The following is a 26,343-nucleotide window of genomic DNA, read 5'->3' on the forward strand; positions in this document are numbered from 1 at the left end:
CATTGCAGTCAAATAAAAACAATTTATAAGGAGGCTGTGTCCAATCTCAAAAGGCAACTAAATGAAATTCTGAGCTCTGAAAAATCTGAGATCCGCCTTTATTATCCTCCGAATTTGTGAACCACTCCCCTCAGCAGGACTACAAACTCCATGAGGGGAAGAACCAGGACTTCTTGCTTGCTTATCTTTGTATCCTTAGTGTATTAGGATATATGGGAATTTCACTTATCCCTATACTCTGCATGAAGAAAAAATTGCCTCAATGTAGGTGGATGTGTAATTGTTGGGTATAATTGTCAACCTTAAGCAATGACATATGAAAGGACTTTCATAGCAAACGAGCAAACGGTATGACAGAAAAATAGGGTATGTTAGGGCGAGGACACCTGTGGCAATATTTCTACCTAAGGATTGGAAAGAGGAGACTTTCTCAGGAGAAGGCCCCTCAGGACTAGGGACGTCCCCTACTCTTTGTCCACTCCTCCTCTCCATTGCTTTTCTAAAAGATAGGTCCTGAAACATGGTATTGACATTCTCAATTTCTTTATCTTTTTAAATAGACAGTAAAAAACTCATAAACTGTAAGGCCTGGTTCAAGTTATCCCTCAATCATAAAGTCTATGATATTTATATTGTATTATATCATATTATTCTTGATTATACACCAACTCGTATTGCTCACTAAAGCACATATGGTAACTTTGTGTGAGCTGGAAAAAAAAGAAAAAAAAAAAGGTGTGTCTTCATCAAGACACATAGGTGCAGGAAACCCTATCAAAATAATGGTGAAACTAGTTGAGGTGGACGGTACCTTTTAAATTTTTGTAATATATAAATTGTACAATCCTATGCAATGACCCTTCGTCACTATGTCTTGCTTTTATTTTATATCTACATAGTAAAATTAACTCCTTACTTCCCTCCCTTCTTCCCCCATTCCCTTCCTCCCTCCCGCCTTTCACTCCTTCCTTCCTTTCCTCCTTATCTCCCCCTGCTCGCCCCTTCCTTCCTTCTTTCCTTCCTTCTTTCCTTCCCTCCTTCCTTCCCTCCCTTCTTCCATCCCTCTTTCATTTCTTCCTTCCCTCCTTCCTTCCTTCCCTCCTTCCTTCCCTCCTTGCCTCCTTCTTCCTTCCCTCCTTCCTTCCCTCCTTCCCTCCTCCTTCCTTCCCTCCTTCCTTCCCTCCTTCCTTCCCTCCTTCCCTCCTTCCTTCCTTCCCTCCTTCCCCCTGTTCCTCCCTCCCTCCCTCCCTTCCTTCCTTCCCTCTGTTCCTCCCTCCCTCCCTCCCTTCCTTCCCTCTGTTCCTCCCTCCCTCCCTCCCTTCTTTCCTTCCCTCCTTCCTTCCTTCTTCCTTTCCTTCTTCCCTCCTTCCTTCCTTCCTCCTTCCCCCCTTCCTTCCTTCCCTCCTTCCCCCTGTTCCTCCCTCCCTCCCTTCCTTCCCTCTGTCCCTCCCTCCCTCCCTCCCTTCCTTCCCTCTGTTCCTCCCTCCCTCCCTTCCTTCTTTCCTTCCCTCCCTCCTTTCCTTCCCTCCCTCCTTTCCTTCCTCCCTTCCTTCCTTCTTGCCTTCCCTCCTTCCTTCCTCCCTCCCTCTTTTTCTTTATTCCTTCCTTCCTTTACTCTTTCTTGTTCTCAATACTTAACATAATCCTAAACCCATAGCAAATACTGAGTAACACTTTTTGCTGTTGAATTGAAATCCTCCTTTAAAATGGGAGACACCTAACTGTGGAATCATAGGTGATTTTATTTTGTCTTCTACTTGTTCTATATTTTAATTGTTATACAAATATGTATTATTTTTATAATTAGACAAAAATGATTTAAACCTGTCAACAAATTTAGATGTTAAGTACTTATTCAATGGCCAAGCCCAAGTAATTGTGCCTTGTCTGATTTGAGGGAAAGTGCCCTGAATATTTACAAAAATGTATTATAATACCATACAATTCAGGTAATGCAATCCTTTATCTTCTTGTTAAATAAAATTATCTCTTTACCATATTGCTATATTTTAGATCTCTCTAATAATGACTGCAACTGTCATGTAGTGAGTAGAATGGACAATCCCTCAAATACCCATGCCAATATGATTGCATTCTGATATTTTGACCCCAAACTCATCAAACTAAATATAAATTTTGACATTTTTTCTGGCCCTTCCACAAATTTAAAAAGCAATGCTGTCTGGGCATGGTGGCTCATGCCTGTTATCTCAGCACTTTGGGAGGCCAAGGTGGGCAGATCACTGGAGGTCAGAATTTCGAGACCAGCCTGGCCAACAGGGTGCAACCCCATCTCTACTATTAATAAAAATACATAGGCCGGGCGTGGTGGCTCACGCCTGTAATCCCAGCACTCTGGGAGGCCGAGGCAGGGGGATCACAAGGTCAGGAGATCGAGACCATCGTGAAACCCCGTTTCTACTAAAAATACAAAAAATTAGCTGGGCTCAGTGGCAGGCGCCTGTAGTCCCAGCTACTCGGGAGGCTGAGGTGGGAGAATGGCGTGTACCCGGGAGGCAGAGCTTGTAGTGGGCCGAGATTGCGCCACTGCACTCCAGCCTGGGTGACAGAGCGAGACTCTGTCTCAAAAAAATAAAAATAAAAATAAAAAAATACATAAATTAGCCAGGTGTGGTGGCACGCACTACTTGGGAGGCTGAGGCACAAGAATCGCTTGAACCTGGGAGGCAGAGGTTGCAGTGAGCTCACATTGTGACACTGCTGCCCAGCCTGAGTGACAGAGTGAGACTCTGACTCAAAAAAAAAAAAAAAATGAATTCTGTCCCAGAAAAGGTCGGTCTGAAATCAAATTCGTATATATATATATATATATATATATAGAGAGAGAGAGAGAGAGAGAGAGAGAGAGAGAGAGAGATAGCTCTGTTTACATCCAGGATTTTCTTTGTTTTTATTTTTAGAAATAGTCAGAAATGTCACTTGGTTTCTATTAAAAATGCATTTAGCTAATATTCACCTGTGTGAGTGCTGGGAGATTCCTAGATTTTTAAAAACCACATACTAAGCCAGGGAACGTTATATAGATACATATATATACGTATTATATATATATATGTATATATTATACGTATATATATATATATATACGTGTGTATATATATTTAGTTCCCTAAATGTACTATGTATCCTGCTTATGGCTTGTTCAGTTGAAATAAAAATCTCGCCACAAATGAAATAGAGAACTTCACTAATTTCCATTCACCAATGATGGCAGAAGCCCCCATGGGTTATTAAGTCTGAGAGATGTGTGAACAAACATGATAATAAGCAAGTAAAGTGTATCGTAAAATATACTGTGCTCATTTATTGTGACAACTGGGGTGTAATTATACTAGGAAATGTACTGCACTTTAGTCAGTGAAAGTAATAAAATCTGAACACCAGGAGACCTTTCTCTACTCCGTGCTATTAAACTACTTTTGAGGGGAAGGTGAACAATCTAAAAATATAGAATGAATGTTCACTTTTACAGATTAGCAAAGCAGGGGTTAGTCAGATTCTCTGGTCGTCTAATAAATAAAAACTCTGTTCTTTCCTCATTAGCTGTGGATACACCACCAAAGAACATTTTCCTCAATTCCTGGGTAATTATAATGCCTAACTTTACGTGGATTGCTTATGCTATTCATCTCACTTTCTCCTTCCAATTAAAGAATAGAACAGCAAAACCAAACCTGACTCCATTGTATTGTAACTGCTTCTACAAAGCTACAAGTAGAAAAGCAGGAAAAAAACGTGCAGAAAGATAAGGAAACAAAGGGACCCTCGGAGATGATAATGTTGCACAATGAGGAGTAGGTGTAATGATTAAAGCATTAGTGGTGGTCACTAGGAAACATGAAAGGAACATGTAATTTCAGATTAGGAAACCCTGAGCTTCCCAGAGTGAACTGCTATTTGGGAAAGTGTAGTTAATTGAATTTTATGACACTTTTTTTACTAAGTTAAAATGCGTATCTTTTACTACCCTAACAGTTTTATTGCTACTGTGAGATTTATGTGCAGTGATACACTAAAAAGCATATGCAACAATTCACTAAAGAGCACCAGAGTGGATTACTACGGTTTCCTTTTGTGCTTTGGCAGCCGACAATCCAGATCATAATTACAGGATTGGAGCCACCTGCCAACTCATTGAACAGAAGCACGTGGCTCCACAAAAAATAAAGCAATTCTAACACTAAAATATACAAAATAAAATAAAATAAATAAAAAAAGAAAGAAACCATGTTAAACTAAAGAGACTTTCAGGAGCAGCCTATGGAAAGCTGGATATTTATTTTTTCATGAACGCCAAATGACTCTCACATTATTATGGCCCAGAAAGAAGCAGAGTTTGCCAAGATCTTCCTGGTTAAACTAGATCATCGAATGAAATATCTGCATCCCAAACTGGCTGGTGAATTCAGACCTTTTATGGTCAAATTCACAATAAATCTTTGATTTCAGAGCATATTATTTCTAATGCATAGACGAAGGAATGCAGGAATTGTCTTCTCTTGTATAAAACTGTTGCCTTGGCATGCATTTAGCCTGCTAAACCAGTGGAGATTACCAAAAAGTAAAAGTAATGTAAAAATGGTGAAGTCAAAAAAGTGAATCTATACAGAATTTTTCAAATTGGATATTCTGATTTACTAAACAAGTTAATCCAAAAGACGACAATATTTCTTTCCGAATTTTTCTAAATATCACTTTCTTAGAGAAGTCTTCCCTCATTTCCTTAAGTCGACTTAGTCACTCCTTCCTCTGCCCTTTTTACATGCTTCTATTAGAGCAGTGCTTCTTACACTTCCATGTGCACATGAATCATCTGGGATCTTGTTAAAAGCATATTCAGAGTCAGTAGGTGTGTGGGGGAGGGAAGGTCTGCGAGTTTGCATCTTTAGTAAGCTTGCAGGTGCTGCTGATGCTCCTGGTCCTCTGACCACATTACATTTCAACTTTTATTTTAAATATGGGAGTGCACGTGCAGGTTTGTTGTTACATGGGTATATGGCACTACATTTTGAAAACCAAGGTATTAAATTACTTCATAAATTGTCCCATAATGATCTGTACATGTCAGGCATTTCCTCTTGTGTACCAGCTCCTTGAAAGCAAAGGCAAAGGCAGCATCTCAATAGCTACCAATTATATAATTCCTGCTAGTTTTGGGGTACAGTGAGGATCTTACCATACATTATCTTTAATTCTCAAATCAATCCTGCAAAATCTGTAATTGTGTTTCCGTTTTACAGATGAAGAAGCTGACTCTCAGGTAAGTTAATCAACTTGTCTATGGCCACACAGATGCCATATGGCAGTCAGAATGCAATTCTGGATGTATTTTTGTCTCCAAAGTCTGTTTTTTCTACTGTACCTGAAGCCTCATCTGTTTACTTCTGTATATATAGAGTATAGCAAAGCACCTATTGTTATAGGAGGTGCTCAAGGGATGTGTTTTGCTCTGTGAACACTTTATATATAGATTCACCTTTGCTCACAGTGTCTACCTTGTGTGGAATGCTCTTCCTGCTTCTGTCTTCCCAATTAAGGTCCATCTCATTTCCATCGCTCATTTCTACTTAGCCAACACACAATTGTGCCTTTCCTCTCTTCTGAATGCACACGGCAATGGTTTCCAGCACACAATGAGTACTTAAATTGTTAGTTATCTTATTAACAGTATATTTACTTCACCCCATCAATATATACTGAGTATATATTAAGCATCAGGCATGGTTGGAAGCACTTGTGATAGGTCATGGAGCAAAACAGAAAAAAAAAAAAAAAAATCCCTTCTATCCTGGGTCTTGGAAATAATTTCCCCAACTAAAATGAAGACTTCTTTGAGGCAGGGACCCAATCACTCCACTTTCTGTATTTCTCATTATGTTTTGTGCATAGTAACTGCTCAATTAATAATAGTCTCAGTCAGGTAATTTACCATGTAGATATGTTCCTAATATACAGAGCAGAACTATGCACAAGGCCTTTCTCTTTTCTCATAAGTTATCCTTGGAAAGTGAAACGATGCTTTCACGCTGTTTCTCATTTTCCTCCAACTGCGTTTTAGGCCAGAAGTAGAGGTATTAAAGTCACACACAGTGCAGGTATCAGCCAGAGAGATAGAATTCACTAAAATTTAATCATAGTAGCTTTTAGCACTAAAAATATCTTTTCACAAGCGTAGAAATTATAGGCAGGAGAGATAACCTCATGACAAGTTACTTTCACTAGCAAAGATTATCTTTTTTTCCTTTACACTCCGAAACCATTGACCAGAAACCTGTTAACTAGGAGAGTCACATGCTTAGAATTTCACAATATTTTGTTGTCGTTTGAGACAGGGTCTCCCGCTGTTGAGTGCGGTGGCATGATCACTCACTGCAACCTCTACCTCTCAGATTCAAGGGATCCTCCTATCTCAGCCTCCAAGGTAGCTGGGACTACAGGTGCGTGCCACCACATCCAGCTAATATTTTTGCATTTTGTGTAGAGACAGGGCTTTGCCATGTTGACCAGGCTGGTCTGGAACTCCCAGGCTCAAGTGATCTGCCCAGTTTGGCCTCCTAAAGTGCTGGGATTACAGGTGTGAGTCACCACGCCTGGCCTATTTCACAATATTTTGTTAAGCAACATTTTGAAAGCGCACTATCTGCAATGAAGAGTATAAATATTTTCCTGGTTATTTGGAATGCTCCATTTTCTACTTCATAAAACCATCATTTTGAAAGTCTGCTCATTTACTGAATGAGGTATACAAAGCTATTCTTTTTGAAGGTATAGCTCTTCTAAAGCTTCATTAAGTTGTTAGTCACATGTACTAACATGATATAGGAGGCAGACCTGCAGATAAGCAATTTAGAAGGGAAAATAGGACTCATCTTGCTCTGTATCAGTTCTTCCTCATTTTTGCAATTTCTTATGTTAAAGAAATCTACATATATTAATCTACCTTGTATACACTTTAAAACATTTCAAAGAGAAGAATGCACATAACTCCTCTCAAGTTAGCTATTTTATTCAATACTTAGCTATTTCATAACATGATCTGTGGATGGCAGAAAATGGAATTTGAAATGAGTTCTAATTCTTATTAACATGAGAACACAGGCATACGTCTTAGGTACAGTTTTTGTAAAATTGATGTCACAATTTTTATTATGCAAGAATGTTATGAGAAGAAATATCTTTAATATATCAAATCCCAGTTTATTGTTGATGTTTAGTTAGTAGTAGTATTCCTGCCTATATTAATACTTACACATATGTAATTATATTACTGTTTTTTAATTATGAAAAAGCATTTATTTACATACCAGTAATAATTACACCTAGCATTTAGCTAAGCAAGTACACAGGCATGATCTCTGCATTGGCAAAATATTTCAACTTAAAGTTGATGTAAATAGATATCTGAAAGAAGTTATAAATAAATAGCTATACAAACATGAAAGAAAAAGCATAGCTGAAGTCTCTGCCCTGTGTTGCAGGATTAATTCAAAGTTTCCTTTCTGAAAAGAGGAAGACATCCCATTAATCAGATTTATTTTTCCAAGTTCTTCCTTTTTATAGGATTTGGCAGGAAAGGTCTTTGGCTAAAATATAACTTCAGATTCGTGTACTGAGGCTGAGCTGTAGGCTGCGTCCTAGAAGAGCCTTAAACATAAGTAAAAATAGGTCTGAGGGTTGAGGAAAAAGAAGAGAAAGAATATAGTGACAATGAATCACAGACTCTTAGCTCTACAGACCTTAAAGACAAGGCAAACCAAATTCCTCATTTTATAATGAGGAAACTGGGGCCCACACAGCTGAAGTGACTTGCTCAAGGTCACACACTGGGATTACAGCCGAAGAATTTTTGCATGTAAATCCTATGTGATTTTAAAAGAAATAAATACAAAGATCTTACTAGATACGGGCTGCTAACCAGATGGGAAACTGTGTTTGGAATTGCTGGTAAACTGGAGTTAATTTGTTTAGCAAGTGCTAAGAATATGCAAACATGGGGAATGTTTTAGGCAATGAAAAAGAATGCCATGTGAAGAATATGTACCTAATATAAATGGCAATTTTGACAGTGGTCTGTTGATTCAAGTTTTTCTTAGGTTGAAATCTGTTTACAGACAAGGATGAAACTTTAATTTTCAATCTATATAAATTATCAGGCTATTATTCCAAAGAACCCAAAAGAATAATAATAGAGAAATGTGCACTTGGATTTGGTCATTCTCCTCACACTGGAGGGAGAATTTTGCCTTGAAATAGCTTTTTCATAGCATGAATAATGTGAACAAGAACTTTTCAAACATTTTCAAGATTGCCAGCCAATGGGAGAGGCTGATAATCAAAATGAAATTTTGTATTCTTTTCAAATCACCATATATTAAATACCCAAGATAGTATTAAAACCCTCTCATAAATGTTGTCATGATGTTCTATTTAAAAAATTTCTTTGGGAACAACTTTCATTCTATTAAAGTCTTTCATTATCTGGAAAGCAAAGAACTAAAGAAAGGACTTTAAAGATAATCTAATAGTCTAATAGTCCTTCAGTGTAAGGGTATATCAGAATCATATGGAGGCGAGGCTCTTAAAATGTAGATTTCTGAGCTCTACCTCCCAGAGTTCTCTGTTCAGGAGGTCTGGGGTGAGATCTCAGAATATGTATTTCTGACAGATTCACAGGCAATGTTGACAATGCTGACCCAGGAACCACCGTTTGGGAACGACTAATCTAGTCAAACTATCTCGTATTAGTCTAATTACCTTCTTTTTGGTTCAGGTAGACAAATTCTAGTATTCCTGGAATTTATTATTTAAACTTTTTTTCTCAACTCCTCCAACAACCAATTTGTTCTGTTTCTGATGTTGTCACTATACTCACCACCTATTAAGCTGACTTCAGGTATATTCTCCAAAAATATTGAACCAAAACAATTAGGCAAACTAAGTCTCTTGTTCTTGGTACAGTTGCATATATAAATGCTATCTTTTGCATATTTAATATGGAAAGAAAAATCACCAAGAATATTTTCAATACCAACTATACCGTATCAAATGGACATTTGGGTCTCCTGTGGCTTCCGCAAAGGGAACACTTAGAGAATTCTTCAAGGACACTGGAGGACTAAAGCAGAGCACAGAAGTGATACGCTACTACTGTAAGAGAAATGGGATTATTATCCCCAGAGAGCTTATGTTATTGCTGGAAAAATACTCCAAGACTGTCAAATCTTAAAGCTTACATAAAAAAGATCAAATAAGTATTGTAGCATTTCACAATGATCTGATGATTCCCGTAATATCGGCTAATCAGTGGGAAAAAAGTAAAGTGACCAAAAAATAGTTATCTTGAAATGACAAAAGATCCTAGCAGTTGTCAAAATTAATATGATAATATATGGACCAGGTGAGGTGGCTCACGCTTGTAATCCCAGCACTTTGAGAGGCCGAGGCGGGCAGAACACTTGAAGTCAGGAGTTCAAGACCAGCCTGGGAAACATGGTGAAACCCCATCTCTCCTAAAAATACAAAAAGCAGCTGGGCGTAGTGGCGCATGCCTGTAATCTCAGCTCCTTGGGAGGCTGAGGCATGAGAATCACTTGAACCTGGGAGGCAGAGGTTGTGGTGAGCCAAAATCACGCCACTGCACTCCAGCAAGGGTGACAGAGTGAGAATCCATCTCAAAGTAAATAAATAAACAAATAAAAATAATTAATATGATAATATACAAATCAGGGCTGCTGCAGTGGAATGTGAAGAAAATAGAAAATGTTTGCTAAATCCATCATCTCCCATGATACGTATACATGCTCATGAACATATACACATACACACTCACATACAAACTTTTCCTAGATACACACACAGAAGCTTTAGTCAAAGCATTTTGTTCCTAGTTACATAAGGCTCTAATTTCACCAGGTCTTTACTATCAGGAATAAAAATATTGAAAAATGCATTTTCATTAATATGATAAAGCATAATAAATTACTCCTAGGCCGGGCACAGTGGCTCAAGCCTGTAATCCCAGCACTTTGGGAGGCCGAGGCGGGCGGATCACGAGGTCAGGAGATCGAGACCATCCTGGCTAACACGGTGAAACCCCGTCTCTACTAAAAACACAAAAAATTAGCCAGGCGTGTTGGCGGGCACCTGTAGTCCCAGCTACTCGGGAGGCTGAGGCAGAAGAATGGCGTGGACCCAGGAGGTGGAGGTTGCAGTGAGCCGAGATCGTGCCACTGCACTCCAGCCTGGGGGACAGAGAAAGACTCCGTCTCAAAAAAATAAAAATAAAAAAATAAAATAAAATAAATAAATAAATAAATAAATAAATAAATTACTCCTGCCAGATGTGATATGACATGTACATATTTTCTTAAAAGAGCTGTAGAAATGGGCAAAGATAAACATACACACACACACACCCACACACACACACCCACAGTTAATTAATGGAGCCTCCAAGACACCAATCTTCAAATATTACTGAGCATTTGATAAGTGTTATGAGAAATAATACCAAAAACAGAAGAATGAGATAATAAACTACAGATGAGAAATAAAGACATACACACATAAAAAGACAACTCTAGACGGTAAATATTTGGGTTCAGAAGCAGAAGAACCATCAAGTAATCAAAGACTGCACTACTCTGGATGAACTTGATGTGAGCTGGATCATCTCCATAGGCTGAATTTTCTTAGGCAGAGCGGAAGGAGCGAAGGAAGAGGACAGCCCAAATGAGGGCATCATTTAGCAGGGATGAAGGCATAAAGAAAATGTGTTGACTACACCAGTGTGTCTCTATATATCTCTGAATCAAAGAGTTGATACCAGAGCATGTGAAGAATAAAGCATGCTGTAGAGTTGTTGCATAAGATTGTGGAGGAACTTAAATGTGGAAAGAATAAAAGAATTCCAGAAAAACTGCATGTTAACAAAACCTATTGACAACATTAGAAAAGGAAATACTGAGATAGCGGAGAGAGAATTTTCCTGGAGACCTCAAAACCATAAATGAGAGACAATACTGAAGACCTACTCCATTTGGCTTTACATGGCCATAGCTTTCAGGGACTCAAATACCGTGGGCACTGAATGTCAAAAGAGAGGTTGCATTTAGAACTCAGGCAGCAGCCTCTCATGCTGCACTCTATAGATCAATTCTAGTTTCATGAGATTTAATTTTAAAATCCTTAGATTTTATCTTTAGCACTTCAACACACTGAAAATGCTTCCAGGTTTTGATTTACAGAATTACTGTCACTGTCAATAAAAGAAATGTGCCTGACACACCAAAATCCAGTTTAATTACTTCTGTGATGTCTCCTGCGGCTGAAAGGAAATGGTATTTCTCTGACACTTTTCTGTTTTTAATTTAGTAAAATGGAGCACTTTCCCTTAATAGGACCTGGGACAGCAGATTCAGAATTGATGTCATCAAAGATGGACCCCACAGTTTCAGCAACACTGTCTTACTCCGACTGTGCAATGATTGCATGAATCTGGATCCTTGGTTCTGGATTCCTTGAAGTTGGGCGCTCATCAAAGATTTGACATGGAATCATGGCTGGGATATTTAGACATTATGTCATCACTTGGAGAAGCTTTGCAAGCAAATTCAACAGCCTGCTTCTACCTAGAACTCTTCACAGTGTCAGCATTGCCCCGAACTGCTGGAATCCAGATGAGGCCTTGAAAGCTTCCAAATAGAACTGCCAAATATCAAAATATACACTGTACCACTGGAGTGAAGAAACCAAGAAAAAATGTGTACTTTGTATCTTCTGCTACATATTCCATCTGTTTCTCTCCCTAAAGGGTCATATGTTATATATTTATAAGAAGTGTTCACACCTACGTGAACAGTTTCCACTGTCTCCTTCAAATACAGCCTCCTCCTTGTTCAAGACCCATTTTTTTTTTTTAATTCTTCTATGGTAGCTGAACCTTTTATGAAACTTGTTCCATTCTGAAATCATTTCAAGTTAAGAAATGCCTTTGTACCTTCCTATCTCAGCAAATCCTGGGGAGATTAAGCCTCACACTCCATAGGCCTTTTTCTGAGAGATGTGACTTTAGATCATTAGGGTCATTAAAATCACACGATCTATAATACTCAGAGCTAACATATCACCTTTGTGCTTTATGCTGCTATAGAATGCTGCAAGAGAGTTAAAACATGTATAGCATCACAGAACTGTAGAGAAGGCCATAATTCCTCCCCATAAAAGAATTCTATACTTTTTAATTGGCACAGTAAATCTCAGGAAAGACACAGAATGCTTTGTTCAGGGAAGCAAAAGGGATCCCTGGGCAAGGTGCATTTCCTTCACAGTAATATTTTTTTTTCCTTATGACTTGAATTATTCCTTAATGCAAGCACGATGTTATTTTTATCTTGACCTTTTTTTCTGGACTCTACATGTTTCCCCAGGCTTTTTTTCCCTTCCCTACAAAAATGAGGGGCCCTTGGTCTTCACTATCAATCTTGTATTAACTTTTAATACACTGGGCTTCATGCATCCTCTTGTATTTCTCTGTGTATCTACCAAAGACCTTCATAGGCCACACTATTAACCTCCAACTTAGTCTTTTTTTTCTTTCTGCCTCAACGACTGTATAAAGAATAAATTCAGGTATAATTAACATAATAAATCATCTGGTACACATTCATTGGTCAACACAATTCTGAATCTTAACAGTTAATTTCCCACTATACATATTGTGAATCTGATTCACACAAAAGTACTCTGGGAAGTATTTTGTCTGATTTCACTATCAAATATTAGATTATTATTTTTGAGAAACTCAGAAAGGCTGTCACGGAAAAATCACAGAAAATTCCCATCTCTCTTTCATAATCAGTACCTTTTTAATAACAGAACTGGAAGTTAATGACAGTATGCTTTTGACAGCTCACTCTGAATTTTTGACTCATCTTTAGAAGTGCCAACTGAGCAGTTGAGGGGAAGAGCATAAGGTTTAAATTTACATCTAAGAATTAAGAGTGAGAAAAGCATGGAAAAACATTACACAGTGTTAAAGTGCACTTATTACTAATTTCTCTAGGGAATTTTGCAGCTGGGGAATTTCAGTTGCATTATTATTGAATCTATCACTCTTTAATAGAGATTGTGGGTGCGAAAAAGAATATGACCTTGAAGACAGACGTATTCAAGTTCTGTTTGTGCCAATTACTAACCATTTCAGCCCAAAGAAGTTACTTAAAATATTCATGCCTCACAATCAGCAAAGGGAAGAGACAATCTAAGGAATTGGAGAAAATATTTGCAGACTATTAATCCAAAGAAAAATTAATAACCAGAATACATAAAGAACTCAAACAATTCAATCATAAAATAATTATAACAAATAATTTAATTTTTAAAATGGGCAAAAGAAGACATTCCTCATAAGAAGGCACATAAATGGTCAACAGGAATATGAAAAAATGCTTGACATCACTAATCATCAGAGAAATGCAAAAATCACATTGAGACATCAAAATCACAATGAGATAGCATCTCACTCCAGTTAATATGGCTATTATAAAAAAGACATAAAATAACACACGCTGGCAAAAATTTGGATAAAGAGGAATGCTTGTATACTGCTGGTGGAAATGTGAATTAGCACAACCACTATGGAGAATAGCTTGGCGGTTCCTCAAAAAATCAAACACATAACTACCATATGATCCAGCAATCTCACTGCTGAGTATATATCCAAAAGAAAGGAAATCAGTATATCAAAGAGACAATTGCATTCCCATGTATACTGCAGCACTATTCACAATAACCAAGATAAGAAATCAATCTAAGAATCCATGGATAAATGGATAAAGAAAAAAATGGTATATATATCCCAAAACGAGTTGAACTGGAGGTCATTATGTTCAGTGAAACAAGCCAGGCCCAGAAAGACAAACATCACATGGTCTCACTCATATGTGCGAGCTAGTAAAATTGACCCCTTGGAGATAGTGGATAGAGTAGAATAGGTGGTAACCAGAGGCCATAAAGGGTAGAAAGGTGGAGAGGATGAAGAGGGGTTGGTTGATGTATACAAAGATACAGATAAGTAGAAGAAATAAGAGTAGTGTTTGATAACACAATATGGCAAATATAGTTAACAATATTTTATTGCATATTTCAAAATAGCTAGAAGAGTGGAATTGGAATGTTCCCAACAAAAATAAGTGATAAATATTTTAAATGAGGGATACCCAATTACCCAGATTTGATCATTACACATTGTGTGCTTATATTAAAATACCACATGTATCCCTAAATATGTACAACTATCATGTATCCATAATTTTTTTTTTTTTTGAGATGGAGTTTCACTCTTGTTGCCCGGGCTGGAGTGCAATGGTGCAATCTCGGCTCACTGCAACCTCTGCCTCTCAGGTTCAAGTGATTCTGCTACCTCAGCCTCCCGAGTAGCTGCAATTACAGGCATGCACCACCAGTCCCAGCTAATTTTTTTGTATTTTTAGTAGAGATGGTGTTTCACCATATTGGTCAGGATGGTCTCAAACTCCTAACCTTGTGATCCGTCTGCCTCAGCCTCCCAAAGTGCTGGGATTACAGGCATGAGTCACCGTGCCTGGCATAAAATTTTTTTAAATCTATTTATGCTTCAGTATTCTTCTTTTTACATTTAAAGTAATCAGATATTTTTGGAGAAAAGGTAAAGCTTATAAAATTTAAATGGCATGCATATAATACATATTAATTATGATATTAGCATTGAAATATGTTGATGTAATCTACACAAATTTTTTGTAGTTCTTTTTATGCACTAGCTAGGCATATCCACAGCAATAAAGTATAGAAACAACCTAGGCCTGATCTAACACTTCTTTCCAAATCCTATCATAATTATATTATTTTAAAATAAAAGATTTCATAAATTATAAGCTAATTATGTGTAATCCTATACTTTAAAAATACTCGTGATAATTTGATTTCATAGAGTGGGAGAAGTATGTAACCGTTTACTCTCTTCAGATATCTTCCTGATTAATAAAATGATACTAAGGTTTTTTTTCACTTTTATTTTAGGTCCAGAGGTACATGTGAAAGTTTTTTATATAGGTAAACTTGTGTCACATGGGTTTGTTGTACAGATTATTTCATCACCCAGGTATTAAGCCTAGTAGCCAATAATTATTTTTTCTGCTCCTCTCCCTCTTCCCACTCCACCCTCAAGTAGACTGTGGTGTCTGCTGCTCCTTTCTTTGCATTCATGAGTTCACGTAGTTTAGCTCCCACTTACAAATGAGAACATGTGGTATTTGGTTTTCTGTTCCTGCATTCATTTGCTAAGGAAAATAGCCTCCAGCTCCATCCATTATCCCGCAAAAGACATGATCTCATTTCTTTTTATGTTTGCATAGTATTCTATGGTGTATATGTACAAAATTATCTTTATTCAATCTGTCATACTAAGTCATTTATTATTTGTACTTATTTGGTATTTTGCAAGGTTCCGATAATTCACTGTGATTTATCTTCAGTTTGTTCACACGGGCTTTTGCTACATCATTTTTAGAGAACTAAAATCTATACAAAAAGTAAAATTAAACTTAATGGCTCCAAGTGTCAAAAGTTAGCACCTCTGATTAAGGCAGTATCCCCACCCTGCCTTGATTCTGCACCTGTTGTGTTGCTACAGATGGAAATAACATGATAAACATGGATATAATGCATTCACATGGAAAAAAAAAATTCAGATGAGTCTATCTATTTTAATAGCATCTAGTGATAACTAACATTATTGTCTTTCCTTGAGAATAGTTAGTCAAGGTGACTAGCAAAACCCCCTCTGAATGCAGCTCTGGTTAGCTGGGCTCTGGTGAGATAGGATAGTGTTACCACAGTAAGACCAACATTGAAAGCCACCTCCGTATTTACCCATAAGATCGATGATGAAGAGTGCTAACATTTGAGCCGAATTAAGGTCAACACAGACAGAGTTTTAATGAAGCCAGAAAAATTAGAGCATACTAGCAGGAAAATCCACAGGTAAAGAAAACATTCTGACTGAGTTTGCTTCCTTTTTGATTTCTAGGGGCCAAGGTGGCAGAATTCACAGACTAAAAGGCTGCTGAGAGTTCAATCATCAAGCTGCTCAACAGTGTAAGGGACTAACATAGATAATTCAAATACAGCATTACTCTATTCCCTTTTTTGTTGTTTTCTCCCCACCTAACTTTTCTCATATAGATACAGACTGAAACTATTATTCAGCTGCCCAACAACAATATAAAAAGACCAATGCTTCCATTTATGCATCTACTTTTATGATGTCAATTCTAAAAAGAAGAACAAAGATAAGTTTACATAAAATAGTAGCAGATAGCACTTCTATGACGTATTACATTTCTCTGTCATACATTAGGCTTTATTTTCTGTCCTTTATTACATTTTCTTACTTAGTATGAAAAATATTTTTATCCTTTATCATTTACCTGAGGCAGGTCTGACCCTGTTTCCCTATAGTTTTTTTAAGGTGTTTTCAGTAAAGTTTGCTTATGAATTGCTTTAAACAGCTTAAGGGCTTCCATTTAGAAAAAAATCAAGGTTAATAAGATTCATCATACTCACAAAGAGTATCTGGTTGTGGACATAGCTACTTGCTAAATTTTATTCAGCCCTAAGTGACACCAGCAGCAAATCAGCTCACAGCTTAATACTACTGGCAGCTCCAAATGGGAGAGAAATAACATTACTCGGATCCAGGTTTTTAAAAATATATGTTATGATTCACTTCCATTAGTTCAGATATTGATGCTCAGACACTGGATATTGGATTCTCTTTCAAACAACAAAAGAAGCTGAGAAACAAAGCTGAAGATATTTTTAAATGTCATGGTAAAAAGTCACAGTGAAGTGTATTTTATCCTTGTTTCAGCGAATGTTTCTAACTCTCGTATGAAAGATACAATAAATTCCTGTCAGAAAGATTTTCTCTTGGCAAAGTTTAGAATTCTGAAAATAGCCTGTTAATAAAACAGCACCCACATCCTCCTAGGCTGTAGCACCAAAATAACAGCACTATGATATATTCTTCCCTTATGGTAACAGACACTATTGAAGCTGAACTGTAATTTGGCATACAACATTTCTATACTAATGTAATGTGACAATGCTATTATGTTCACTATTTTGCATGTGGCCATAGCCATATTCATCTTCTCCAACCTGACATTAAGTTAACTTAATATGATTACATTCTATTCTGGACCACTGGGTAAAAGGAGAAAAGGATTATTGTGTAGCACACTGGTGTGATGATGGTGGACGAATGTGTAAGTATCAATAGGTGATATATAAAATTTACAATGAATGTAAACTTTTAGCACAGAACTGGCACATAGTAAGTGCTCAGCAAATGGTTACATCCAAGAGAAATTTTATAAATAGCTACACATACAATGTAGTGCAGCACACTGTTCCCTACAATTTCAGAAGAGGGAAAAATAATGTCAAGTTCAGAAAACAAAGGAAGTTTCTATGGGACAAAAGAGTTTTAGTAGAGATTGAAAAGGAAATTATATTTCTTCAAGCAGACATAGTGAAAGAATGCATTCCAGGTGGAATTAATGTATTTTCCAGGTGGGGAAATTAGCATAAGCCATGGTGAGGAAATTGGAAAGTGTAATGTTGTTCAGAAAGCTGTGAGTAAGTAAATTGGCAGTAATATGCCATATGGACAAGGTTCTACAACAGATAAGTATGAACGTGAAGGCTGGGGTCAGACCATTGAGGTGCATGAATTCCACATCGACTAGCTTGGAGAGTAGTATTGGACACTGAGGATACATTTGAAATTCTTCTGCAAGATTCATGTATCTAGCACGCTTTGATTTTAGTGAGTTATTACAATTACATGCAGCATGCTATAAAAAACACTGGGCTTATAAACCAAGAAAACAAAGAAGAATAATATTCCTAGTGGAAGTATAGAGTCTTATAGGGAGATAATACTAAACATAAGTAACTATAAGGAAAAAGTGATGGCAAATTAAATAGCATAAACAAAATTCTGTAGGAAGCCAGAGGAGAAAAAAAAAATATTGCCTCTGGTTAGGAGAATTAGGAGAGACTGATGACATTTAAACTAGGAAGAATAGAAAGAAAGAACAAAACTGGCAGACAGGCACAGAATGGATTAGAGGAAAGAGGAATAAGAAATGGGAGATAACTAAGAAATTACATGATATACCAGGAAAATTATACAGAAGATCTAAAATTTGGTATTGATATGGAAGAAAACTTGAGGAGGTGAGTATATGACATTACCCTACACACACACATGCATATCCACATACACACATGCACAAAACAATTGTTTTTGTCAGTGAGTAGGTCACTTAGATGGCAATTTTCCGGGGAAGAAAGGGTTTCACAAACATTTCTTTAAAAATAGCCTTTGGCATCATTTTGAATAGCACTTCATTTTGAAAGATTCCTTTCAGTTCAATTAATTAGTATGATTTATCCAAGATTACATTTACAAGCTACAAAGTATTCCCATCTTCCCATTGTTAATTATATCTCCAGGCTAACATAAATAAATTTTTCTAGTTACCCTAACCCACTCTATAAACCTTATCAGCGAGATGACATTTAGAAATTCTATTTTGGGGGAGGGAAGGTCTCATTTGTAATGTGGCATGTTCATTTCCCCATTAAAAAGTTTTGTTTCTATTTTCTTTTTTGTTTTCTACGTAATTGGAGGCTGCAGTCACAGAATTTATGAATAAATAAGCTACAGATGAAAATTTCATTAAGAAATGAAATGCCTTAAATGGCTTTATTTTAAAAGAAAAATCAGCTTCTATACAGAAAAGGAGTTTGTTAAAACCCCAGGAATCACACTAATTCTATTTGTGCATCTTAGAGAAAAACAGTGAGATGTACAGACAAGATTTATTTTGATCAATTTAAAAAGTGAGGAAAGTGTTGCATGCTATTTCTGTTGCTTATTAATTCCACGTTTTCAAAGTAACAATGGCTACTATATCTTCTACCAATTATAATTGATACAAAATAAGATTTGCTTTTAAATATTGATTTGTACCTATATATTCTCACCACTGAAACTCCGACGTATAAGCCAAGGAACCATTTCACATTTTCAGAAAACTCACTAAGAGGTAATGATTTAATCAAAATGCATGTATTCTGAGAGCTCTCTAAAGTAATTTTAATGCTGATTTGTGCAAGAGGCATATCAGGAGACACATTTATTGAATGACATTTACCTATTTACAAGAAGATAACAAATAGCCTTATCATTGTCATCACCAGCACTATCACCCAAGAGCAGCATTAAAAGAGTTTTCGGTAAAAATGATTTGAAGACAGCATGATACTTATGGTTGTATCTTGATGTTTCTTTAGGGAAAGTCTAACAAATACATCCATAAAATTATATTCTTTATATTTAACTGGCATATGAGGATACACAGTCTGCCACAACCAAATGGCAACTGTATGTAAAACATGGAAACTACATTAAGCAGAGTTTGGCAGAAAAAGTTCTTTAGCAACATGAAAAATATTTTCACACCAAAAAAATCCCTCTCAACTACCACATGTAGTCATACATCTGTCAGGATCGTATTCAGGATGAAAAATTTGTGATAATAAAACCTTAACAACTATTCAGTCTTCTGATTGTCCTTGAAAATAAATTTATGCCATTTTCTGTGAGGCAGGAACTGACACAGGAAGTAATTTATCTATAGATGTATATACATATCCTTATGAAAAGCACATGTAAGGCTGCTTTATGTATATAGTTATTCAGACTTTATGTAAAATTGTCTATGTAACTCAAAATGGCGTTACTGTGTTTTAAGTGTGATTTGGCTTGCAGAGATACAGTGTTCACAAATGTATGATAGTTTGAGCATATGTTTATTGCTTCAGGTTTACTGTAATTCTATGGGAGATGAGACTAGTAAAATGAAGAACAAATATTTCTCCATTTACAGTGGCATGGTTGTTAAAGGCCTCTTCTACATATGTTTTTACTCTTCATTGGTTGTTGTGTTTTTCCTATAGTCAATATTTTGGAAAGGAAACCTGAAGACAGCAGGTAAATTGTACTTTATTGCTAGGCTGCAACAACTCAGTTCAGTGGATTACTGTAGGTTGACCCCATCTTCTACATTGTGATGCACATATCTGTTGACATGAATACAGTCTCAAATAGACAAAGGTCAAAATGAACAAGCTCTACTCTTTCTTTAAATCCACATTCAAATTCAGCCTCTGCTACAAAATCCAAACCTTCAACCATTGCATCTTCTAGTCCATCATCCTGGAGGTTTAGCTTAAATGTTGTAGCATTGACAACATATAGCACGTATTCTATTTTACAACCAGTCAATTTGTCAGGAATATTCTCTTAATATAGCAGAATGCAATGTTTTGTATGAAATTCTTTTATCATTTTGATGATGTGCTGTAAATCAGGACCTATTTGAACATTAAGATACAGAACTTCATCTTACAGATCAGTTAATTCCATCTTCAAACCCTCACTGCTATGATATAAATTAGGCACTAGCAGATATGCCATGATATAATGTGAATGTTGTGTTTTATTTTCATGCTTATATTGCAATACTTAGTTAAGGGATTTTAAGGAGAAAAACATAAGTTGCTAAGATACAAGGGAGAATGCCTGAAGGGACAATGTTTGAACACATTTTTTTAAAAGTAAAAGGCAGCAATGGGCTTAAAGAGATGTACGTAGAGAGAAAAATGAGACCTGTAACCGTTTACCTAAAATTATAGCCCTCGAGACAAAATCATATGAAATTAAGTATTATTTAATATAAAACAATATGAAGGTTCTTTCAAAAACTAAGGGAGAATTGTCATATATTGGAAATGAAAAACATTCTTTTGAACAAGGTGATCATTAGTAATTAAAAAAAATAATAAACCCAAAAACCAAAGAATCACCATCATCACAGGATTTAGCCACTTTAACAATTAGTATTTCAAAACTGTCCTTTCTGTAGAAACAACTGCTTCTATGGGTTATGACAGTTCGACCGACTCAGAGTTAATATAAGGACTTTCAGTGTTAGACTTTAGATATCAAACAGTAACTGGAAGCAACGATGAGTATCAGTCCATACTCAGAGAGGTACTTACGGTCATTGCAGAGTGGTCCACTGAAGGAAGTCATACTACAGTCACAGCTGAAGCCATCCCATTGTTGCAAACACACACCTTGATTGGAACACGAGTCCTCTTGGCAGGTTGTGCTGGGCCCTGCAAAACAGTCCAAAGGAAACTTGGGTTCTTTAAAAAAATCCAAAAGCGTTTTATACATGAGCTAGATCACATATAGTAGTTGCCAACACCTCAGATGATATGTCCAAACTAGTTTTGAAAGTTCTAGTTCACACACCTGAATTAGGAACTGAGAGGCTGTAATATGAAGGTTTTCTTAAGTTTCAAGTATAGGATAAAATACATTATAATCATAAACTAAACCAACAAATAGCAAAAGCAAGCACATAGCTTCTAGTATGATTATTGTAGCAGGTAATCTCATTCCAACTTCAATAATTCTTTATCACCATTTGGATTTTAGAAAATGAATGGATCTCCTTAACATTCTGACCAATGAATAGAGACATAATGAGAAATGGAGATTATAACTTCATGAAATTGAGATAAGATTGGCAAAATAACTGAAGAGAGTTATGCAAAAATGCCCCAGAGGTTTCAGAAGGATAAAGTTATGATTGCTGGGTGTTTTGAATAGGTATGTTGGCAAGTATCAATTCACATGCTTTAACAATTTCATGCAATTAAACATAAAATTAAAAACTCCATATAAATGACATGCCCTCATTTAACATACAAGTAAAAAGAATGCTAGTCTATTTCTAAAGAATCATAACTAGAACACTGAAAAACAAAGAACTAAAAAAAGCATGATCAAAGCACTAAAGGCAATCACTAAACAAACATATTCAAGACTGAAAGCCTTTATACAAACTATACTACAAAGTTGGGCTTCTTGCACAATGTTCAAGAAACGAAAAAAAATGAAATCTGAACCCAAATAACAGTTACTGCAAAAATGTAAAATATGTTATTTTAGGGTTTCCACTGTGTATTATGGGGTTTCAGTCTTGTTTTATACACACAGGGCTATCTACCTTGCAAGTCAGCTTTCATCAATGCAACTTTGTCAGCAAAATAAAAAAAAAGCAAAATATATTAAATGTTAGTAAGCAATACTGAAATGGGGCAAACACAGAAGAACATTCAGATTCAAAAGGCATGCTTCTGTAAAGAGGGAGAAAAATGCTATGTAGAGCAAACAAATTAATACTAACAGCCATAAATCTTGAGAAGCCAAAAATGAGAAAGCGGAAATTTATTAGAATTTAATTGTACATATGTATATATATATAATGGTTAATTGAGCCAATGACATGTAATGAAGGAAAATTAAAAGGGCCTTTGTATGTTTCCTCTCTTGGATAGATATGAATGCATTACCAAAGTGACTGTGTTGCTTATGTGGAACATGCAGCACCATTCATCATGTGCAGATACAGTGTAGACTATGATCATTAGCAGAGCAATTATCCCTTTCTATGTTTTTCCCTCTAGATCCTTTATCTTTCTGTTGCAATTAAGGCTTCAAACTGTAATGCCAGCCATTCACTGACAACAGCTGGACTTTAGAGTGACACCAACCGAATACTGCATAAATGATACTGTATATCATTTACAGCGGATGAAAGAAGTAGGAAGGATGGAAGAAACAAACTGCAATATAATCCCTCATAAAGGAATTTTCTTAATAAAATTTCCATGTGCAGCGTTTATCCTTGAACTTACCAGATTGGGTATATGCCACTTACGAATTTCAGAGTTACGTCTGTATTTTCTACACTTTCACAAGTATTTTCAACTCTTACAAACTTCCCTGTGGAATAACTGTTACAGTAAAACCTCACTAATAAGAACCTATCTTAGAGAAGGGTGAAAAGGGAATACAGTCTACCTAAATAGCTTTAGAGTATAAACTAAATATATTTTCTAGTAAATAAACATATAGGTTTTATGAAAATAGAAAAACAGACGTCAGCTAATTAGATGCTATTAATAAAAAAGAGAGAGCCTCTGAGGTGCCTGCTTTAGTGAATAAATTAGAATTTTCTGTAATTATACTTTGTATAAATAGATGATTTTGAAAATGGCTTCTAAACATGTACCTTACCATCACATTTCTAGTATAAATGTTTGGTAAAGGTACTCTTTATTGAATGTTATTGAATTTAGCCTAGCCTCTGAGAGTTCACAAATTCAGAAGCCATAATATTGTAGATCTTAATTCTGTAACAATAATAACAGCAATAGGTGTGACAATAATAAAAACAAAAATAGTATTTTATATAAGTAGTAATAATAAGACCTCCCAAATCCAGGAAACCTGAAGAGATGTAACAGTTTTTTTTCAGCTTAGTTCTTTGTAATAAAGAACTAAGAACTAACAAAGAACTAAGAACAAAGAACCACTAAACTCAACTTAGTTCTTTGTAGCAAAGAAATTGCTCAGTTGTAATTTTTGTTCCAAACTGTGAGAGGTAAGTGGTCTACTGATCTTTATCCCATGGCATTAGAGGTCAAAAATAATTAGCATATTTTTAAAAATAAAATCTCTCAAAGCAATATTCCTTAGCATATTTCTTCCAGTGTTAAGCGAATAAACAGGGAGCAATACAAGCCCAGTTTGGGGAGATGCCATTTTATCAAATAGCTATTTGCTCTCTGACCTGCAGAGCAGAAGAAAAGATCAGAAGCAAGAACTAATGAAGATCCAGATTTTGGTTTTTGCTTTTCAAAAATTATCAGAAATGCAATTGAGAAACAATGCTAAACTCTAAAAATCGTAAAACTACAATCTTAGAAAAATAATCTGCCCATATTGTAGAGCAGCAACTCAGAGTACCTGCCAAGCTTCTATGTAAGCATACAGACGAGCTGTATTTTATTTTCATTATCACAATAGTCTTTTTTATATTCAGGAATTACAAGACAATGCATGCCTTTGCCTGACAAGACACATTTTTCAAAGTACTCACCTTCTAGACAATATTTAAACATCGACAGGCATTACACAAGAGAGAGCCTTAAATCTATTTTTCTTTTTAGTTACGTAATATTATATTTATTTTCTCACTGAATAAAATTGGGAAAAAGCTACAAGGACATTTGTATTAAGTTATTTAAATTAACAATATGTCTAAAAGGGAAAGAAAAATGAAGGTAAAACTACAATTTCCATAAACCAAAAAAAAATAGACAAAAGAGGTTAGGTGTCTCTGCTTTCAAGTTTGGTAAACTTGGGTTTGAAACTTTTTTCATCCACTTATTAGGTGTGGAACCTTAGGAAAGTCACCTTACTTTTCTGAGGTTCAATTTACTCATTAAAAAAAGGCAATGATACCTATTGTATAGAGTCTTGATGATTTAATGAGATAGTATATGTAAACATATTTCCACCAGTGTTTAATCAATGATAGCTGTCACAATTAAACAGAAAATTATTCCTGTAAACATAATGGAGCCTAGAGCTGAATGTTGCAGTTGTACAAAAAGAGCATCTATTAAAATTTCACTCTGATTTTATGTAGACATGTTATCTTGACTTTAGTGGGCCTGCTTATTTGTTGAATTCCAGTGCCCATTTTCTGTTACATAAACAGAAAAACGGCATCCAAAGTATGGTCTGCAGTATAACAGCATCAGCATCACTTGGGAACTTGTTGGAAATGGAAATTCTAGGGCTCTATCTCAGATCTATTGAATTAGAAACTCTGGGGGTTGTAATCTAGTGATTTGGGTTTTAATGATTCTGTTAAGTGATTCTGATATAGGCTAACATTCAGGAGACAATAACCTAAGTAGTCTTTGACAGGTTAAAATTCCTACTCTAGCTGAGGTGAATTTTATAAATAAAATGAACTATTACTCACTGAAATATGTTAGAAATAAAAGACAACAAGTGATTATTTAGGGAAGCTCAAATGTTTTTTGTATGCAAGTGGCTTAGAGATGTGTGGGTGTATTGGGTAGGAACAATGGGAACTCCTCACAAGATATTATTAGGTTATACCAAACATATGCTAAGTAGTCCTATCAATATGGAGGCTAAGTGATTCCAATGTGGTTTGGACTCAAATTCCAAGAGATAACAATCTTTAGAAAGAGAATTTATTAGATACCTACAGTTAAAACACTAATCCTAAAAAATGTGTGAATCTCATCAACTGCACCTGTAACAGGTAAATCTAAGATTATTCCTAGAAACTATACAGGTCAGAAATAATAGTAAATTAAAAGTTGTTCACCTTGATGTTGGAAAGAAATAATCAGGATAGAAAGTAATATTCCAAGAGCAAAGAAAAAAAGAGGTGTCAGGGTGTGAAAATTGTAAAAGCTCAGATATATAAAGCATTCTAGATAACGAAAGAACCAATGCCGTAAGTGGCTGAGTTCAAATGTTCAAATAATAGTTTAATGTTTAAATGATCATCTTAACCAAATTCCTTACTAGATTATGTGGGTAAACAACACCAAACATCATTACTGCAAATGCCCTTTGTTAGTAGATCTTGCTCCTGTTAATCTACTTGCTTCCACCCACTCACTCACATTATATACCAGTGGTGGGGGTCCTGTGTGTTTGCCTCTTATTTTCTATCTCACTGGGTATACCTGTCTGCTCTTACCATTTCTTGTAGGTGAGAAGTCACATACCAAGCAACTTGTAGAAAGGCCTATTTTTAATAAATATTTTCCATAAGAGATTGTAATACCTTTCTTTAAAAAATAAAACAAAATAAAAGTACACATTCTCACTAATGAGATCAACTCCAAGAATTATGTTGTATCACATTCTTGTGTTCATCCACTAATGGGAATTGATCCCCTTAACAATTTTGTTTCTCTTAATTAAAATTAACTGAAAGTGAAAAAACATAGTTTCCTTATGCTTTACAGAGGCATTATGCCAAATATCAAATAAAGAAATATACTAATAACATTAAAAATGAACTCAACAACACCTTCCATTAATAACCTTATCCTCTGGTATTACTGAAATACAGTTTAAATTTTACCTAACATTCCATGGAAACATATGTTGCACAGAGGAAAAAAATGTATTTTCAAATGTAAAATTTCCATGTACTTAAGTAATTGCTAAATATAATGACATTATTTTGGCTGAGAATAAATGATTCATAATCACCTGGGGGACAGGAATTC

The 26,343-nt window shown here is 35.9% G+C and overlaps 1 protein-coding gene across 30 annotated transcripts in view; it reads right to left on the minus strand.

Moving 5' to 3' along the window:
• Positions 1-26,343, minus strand: part of NRXN1 (neurexin 1) — a 1,138,820-nt gene that overhangs the window by 541,338 nt on the left and 571,139 nt on the right. For 20 of the 30 annotated variants that reach the window (XM_030826918.1, XM_030826917.1, XM_030826901.1 and 17 more), the window contains one exon: positions 21,199-21,318. In XM_030826918.1, the coding sequence (XP_030682778.1) occupies positions 21,199-21,318 (120 nt within the window). Of the gene's footprint in view, positions 1-21,198; positions 21,319-22,217; positions 22,245-26,343 lie in introns of all 30 variants that reach the window. The other 10 variants (XM_030826892.1, XM_030826880.1, XM_030826882.1 and 7 more) reach the window with 1 other exon arrangement.

The sequence above is a fragment of the Nomascus leucogenys genome, chromosome 14 (assembly GCF_006542625.1).
Source record: "Nomascus leucogenys isolate Asia chromosome 14, Asia_NLE_v1, whole genome shotgun sequence".
Classification (NCBI taxonomy): domain Eukaryota; kingdom Metazoa; phylum Chordata; class Mammalia; order Primates; family Hylobatidae; genus Nomascus; species Nomascus leucogenys.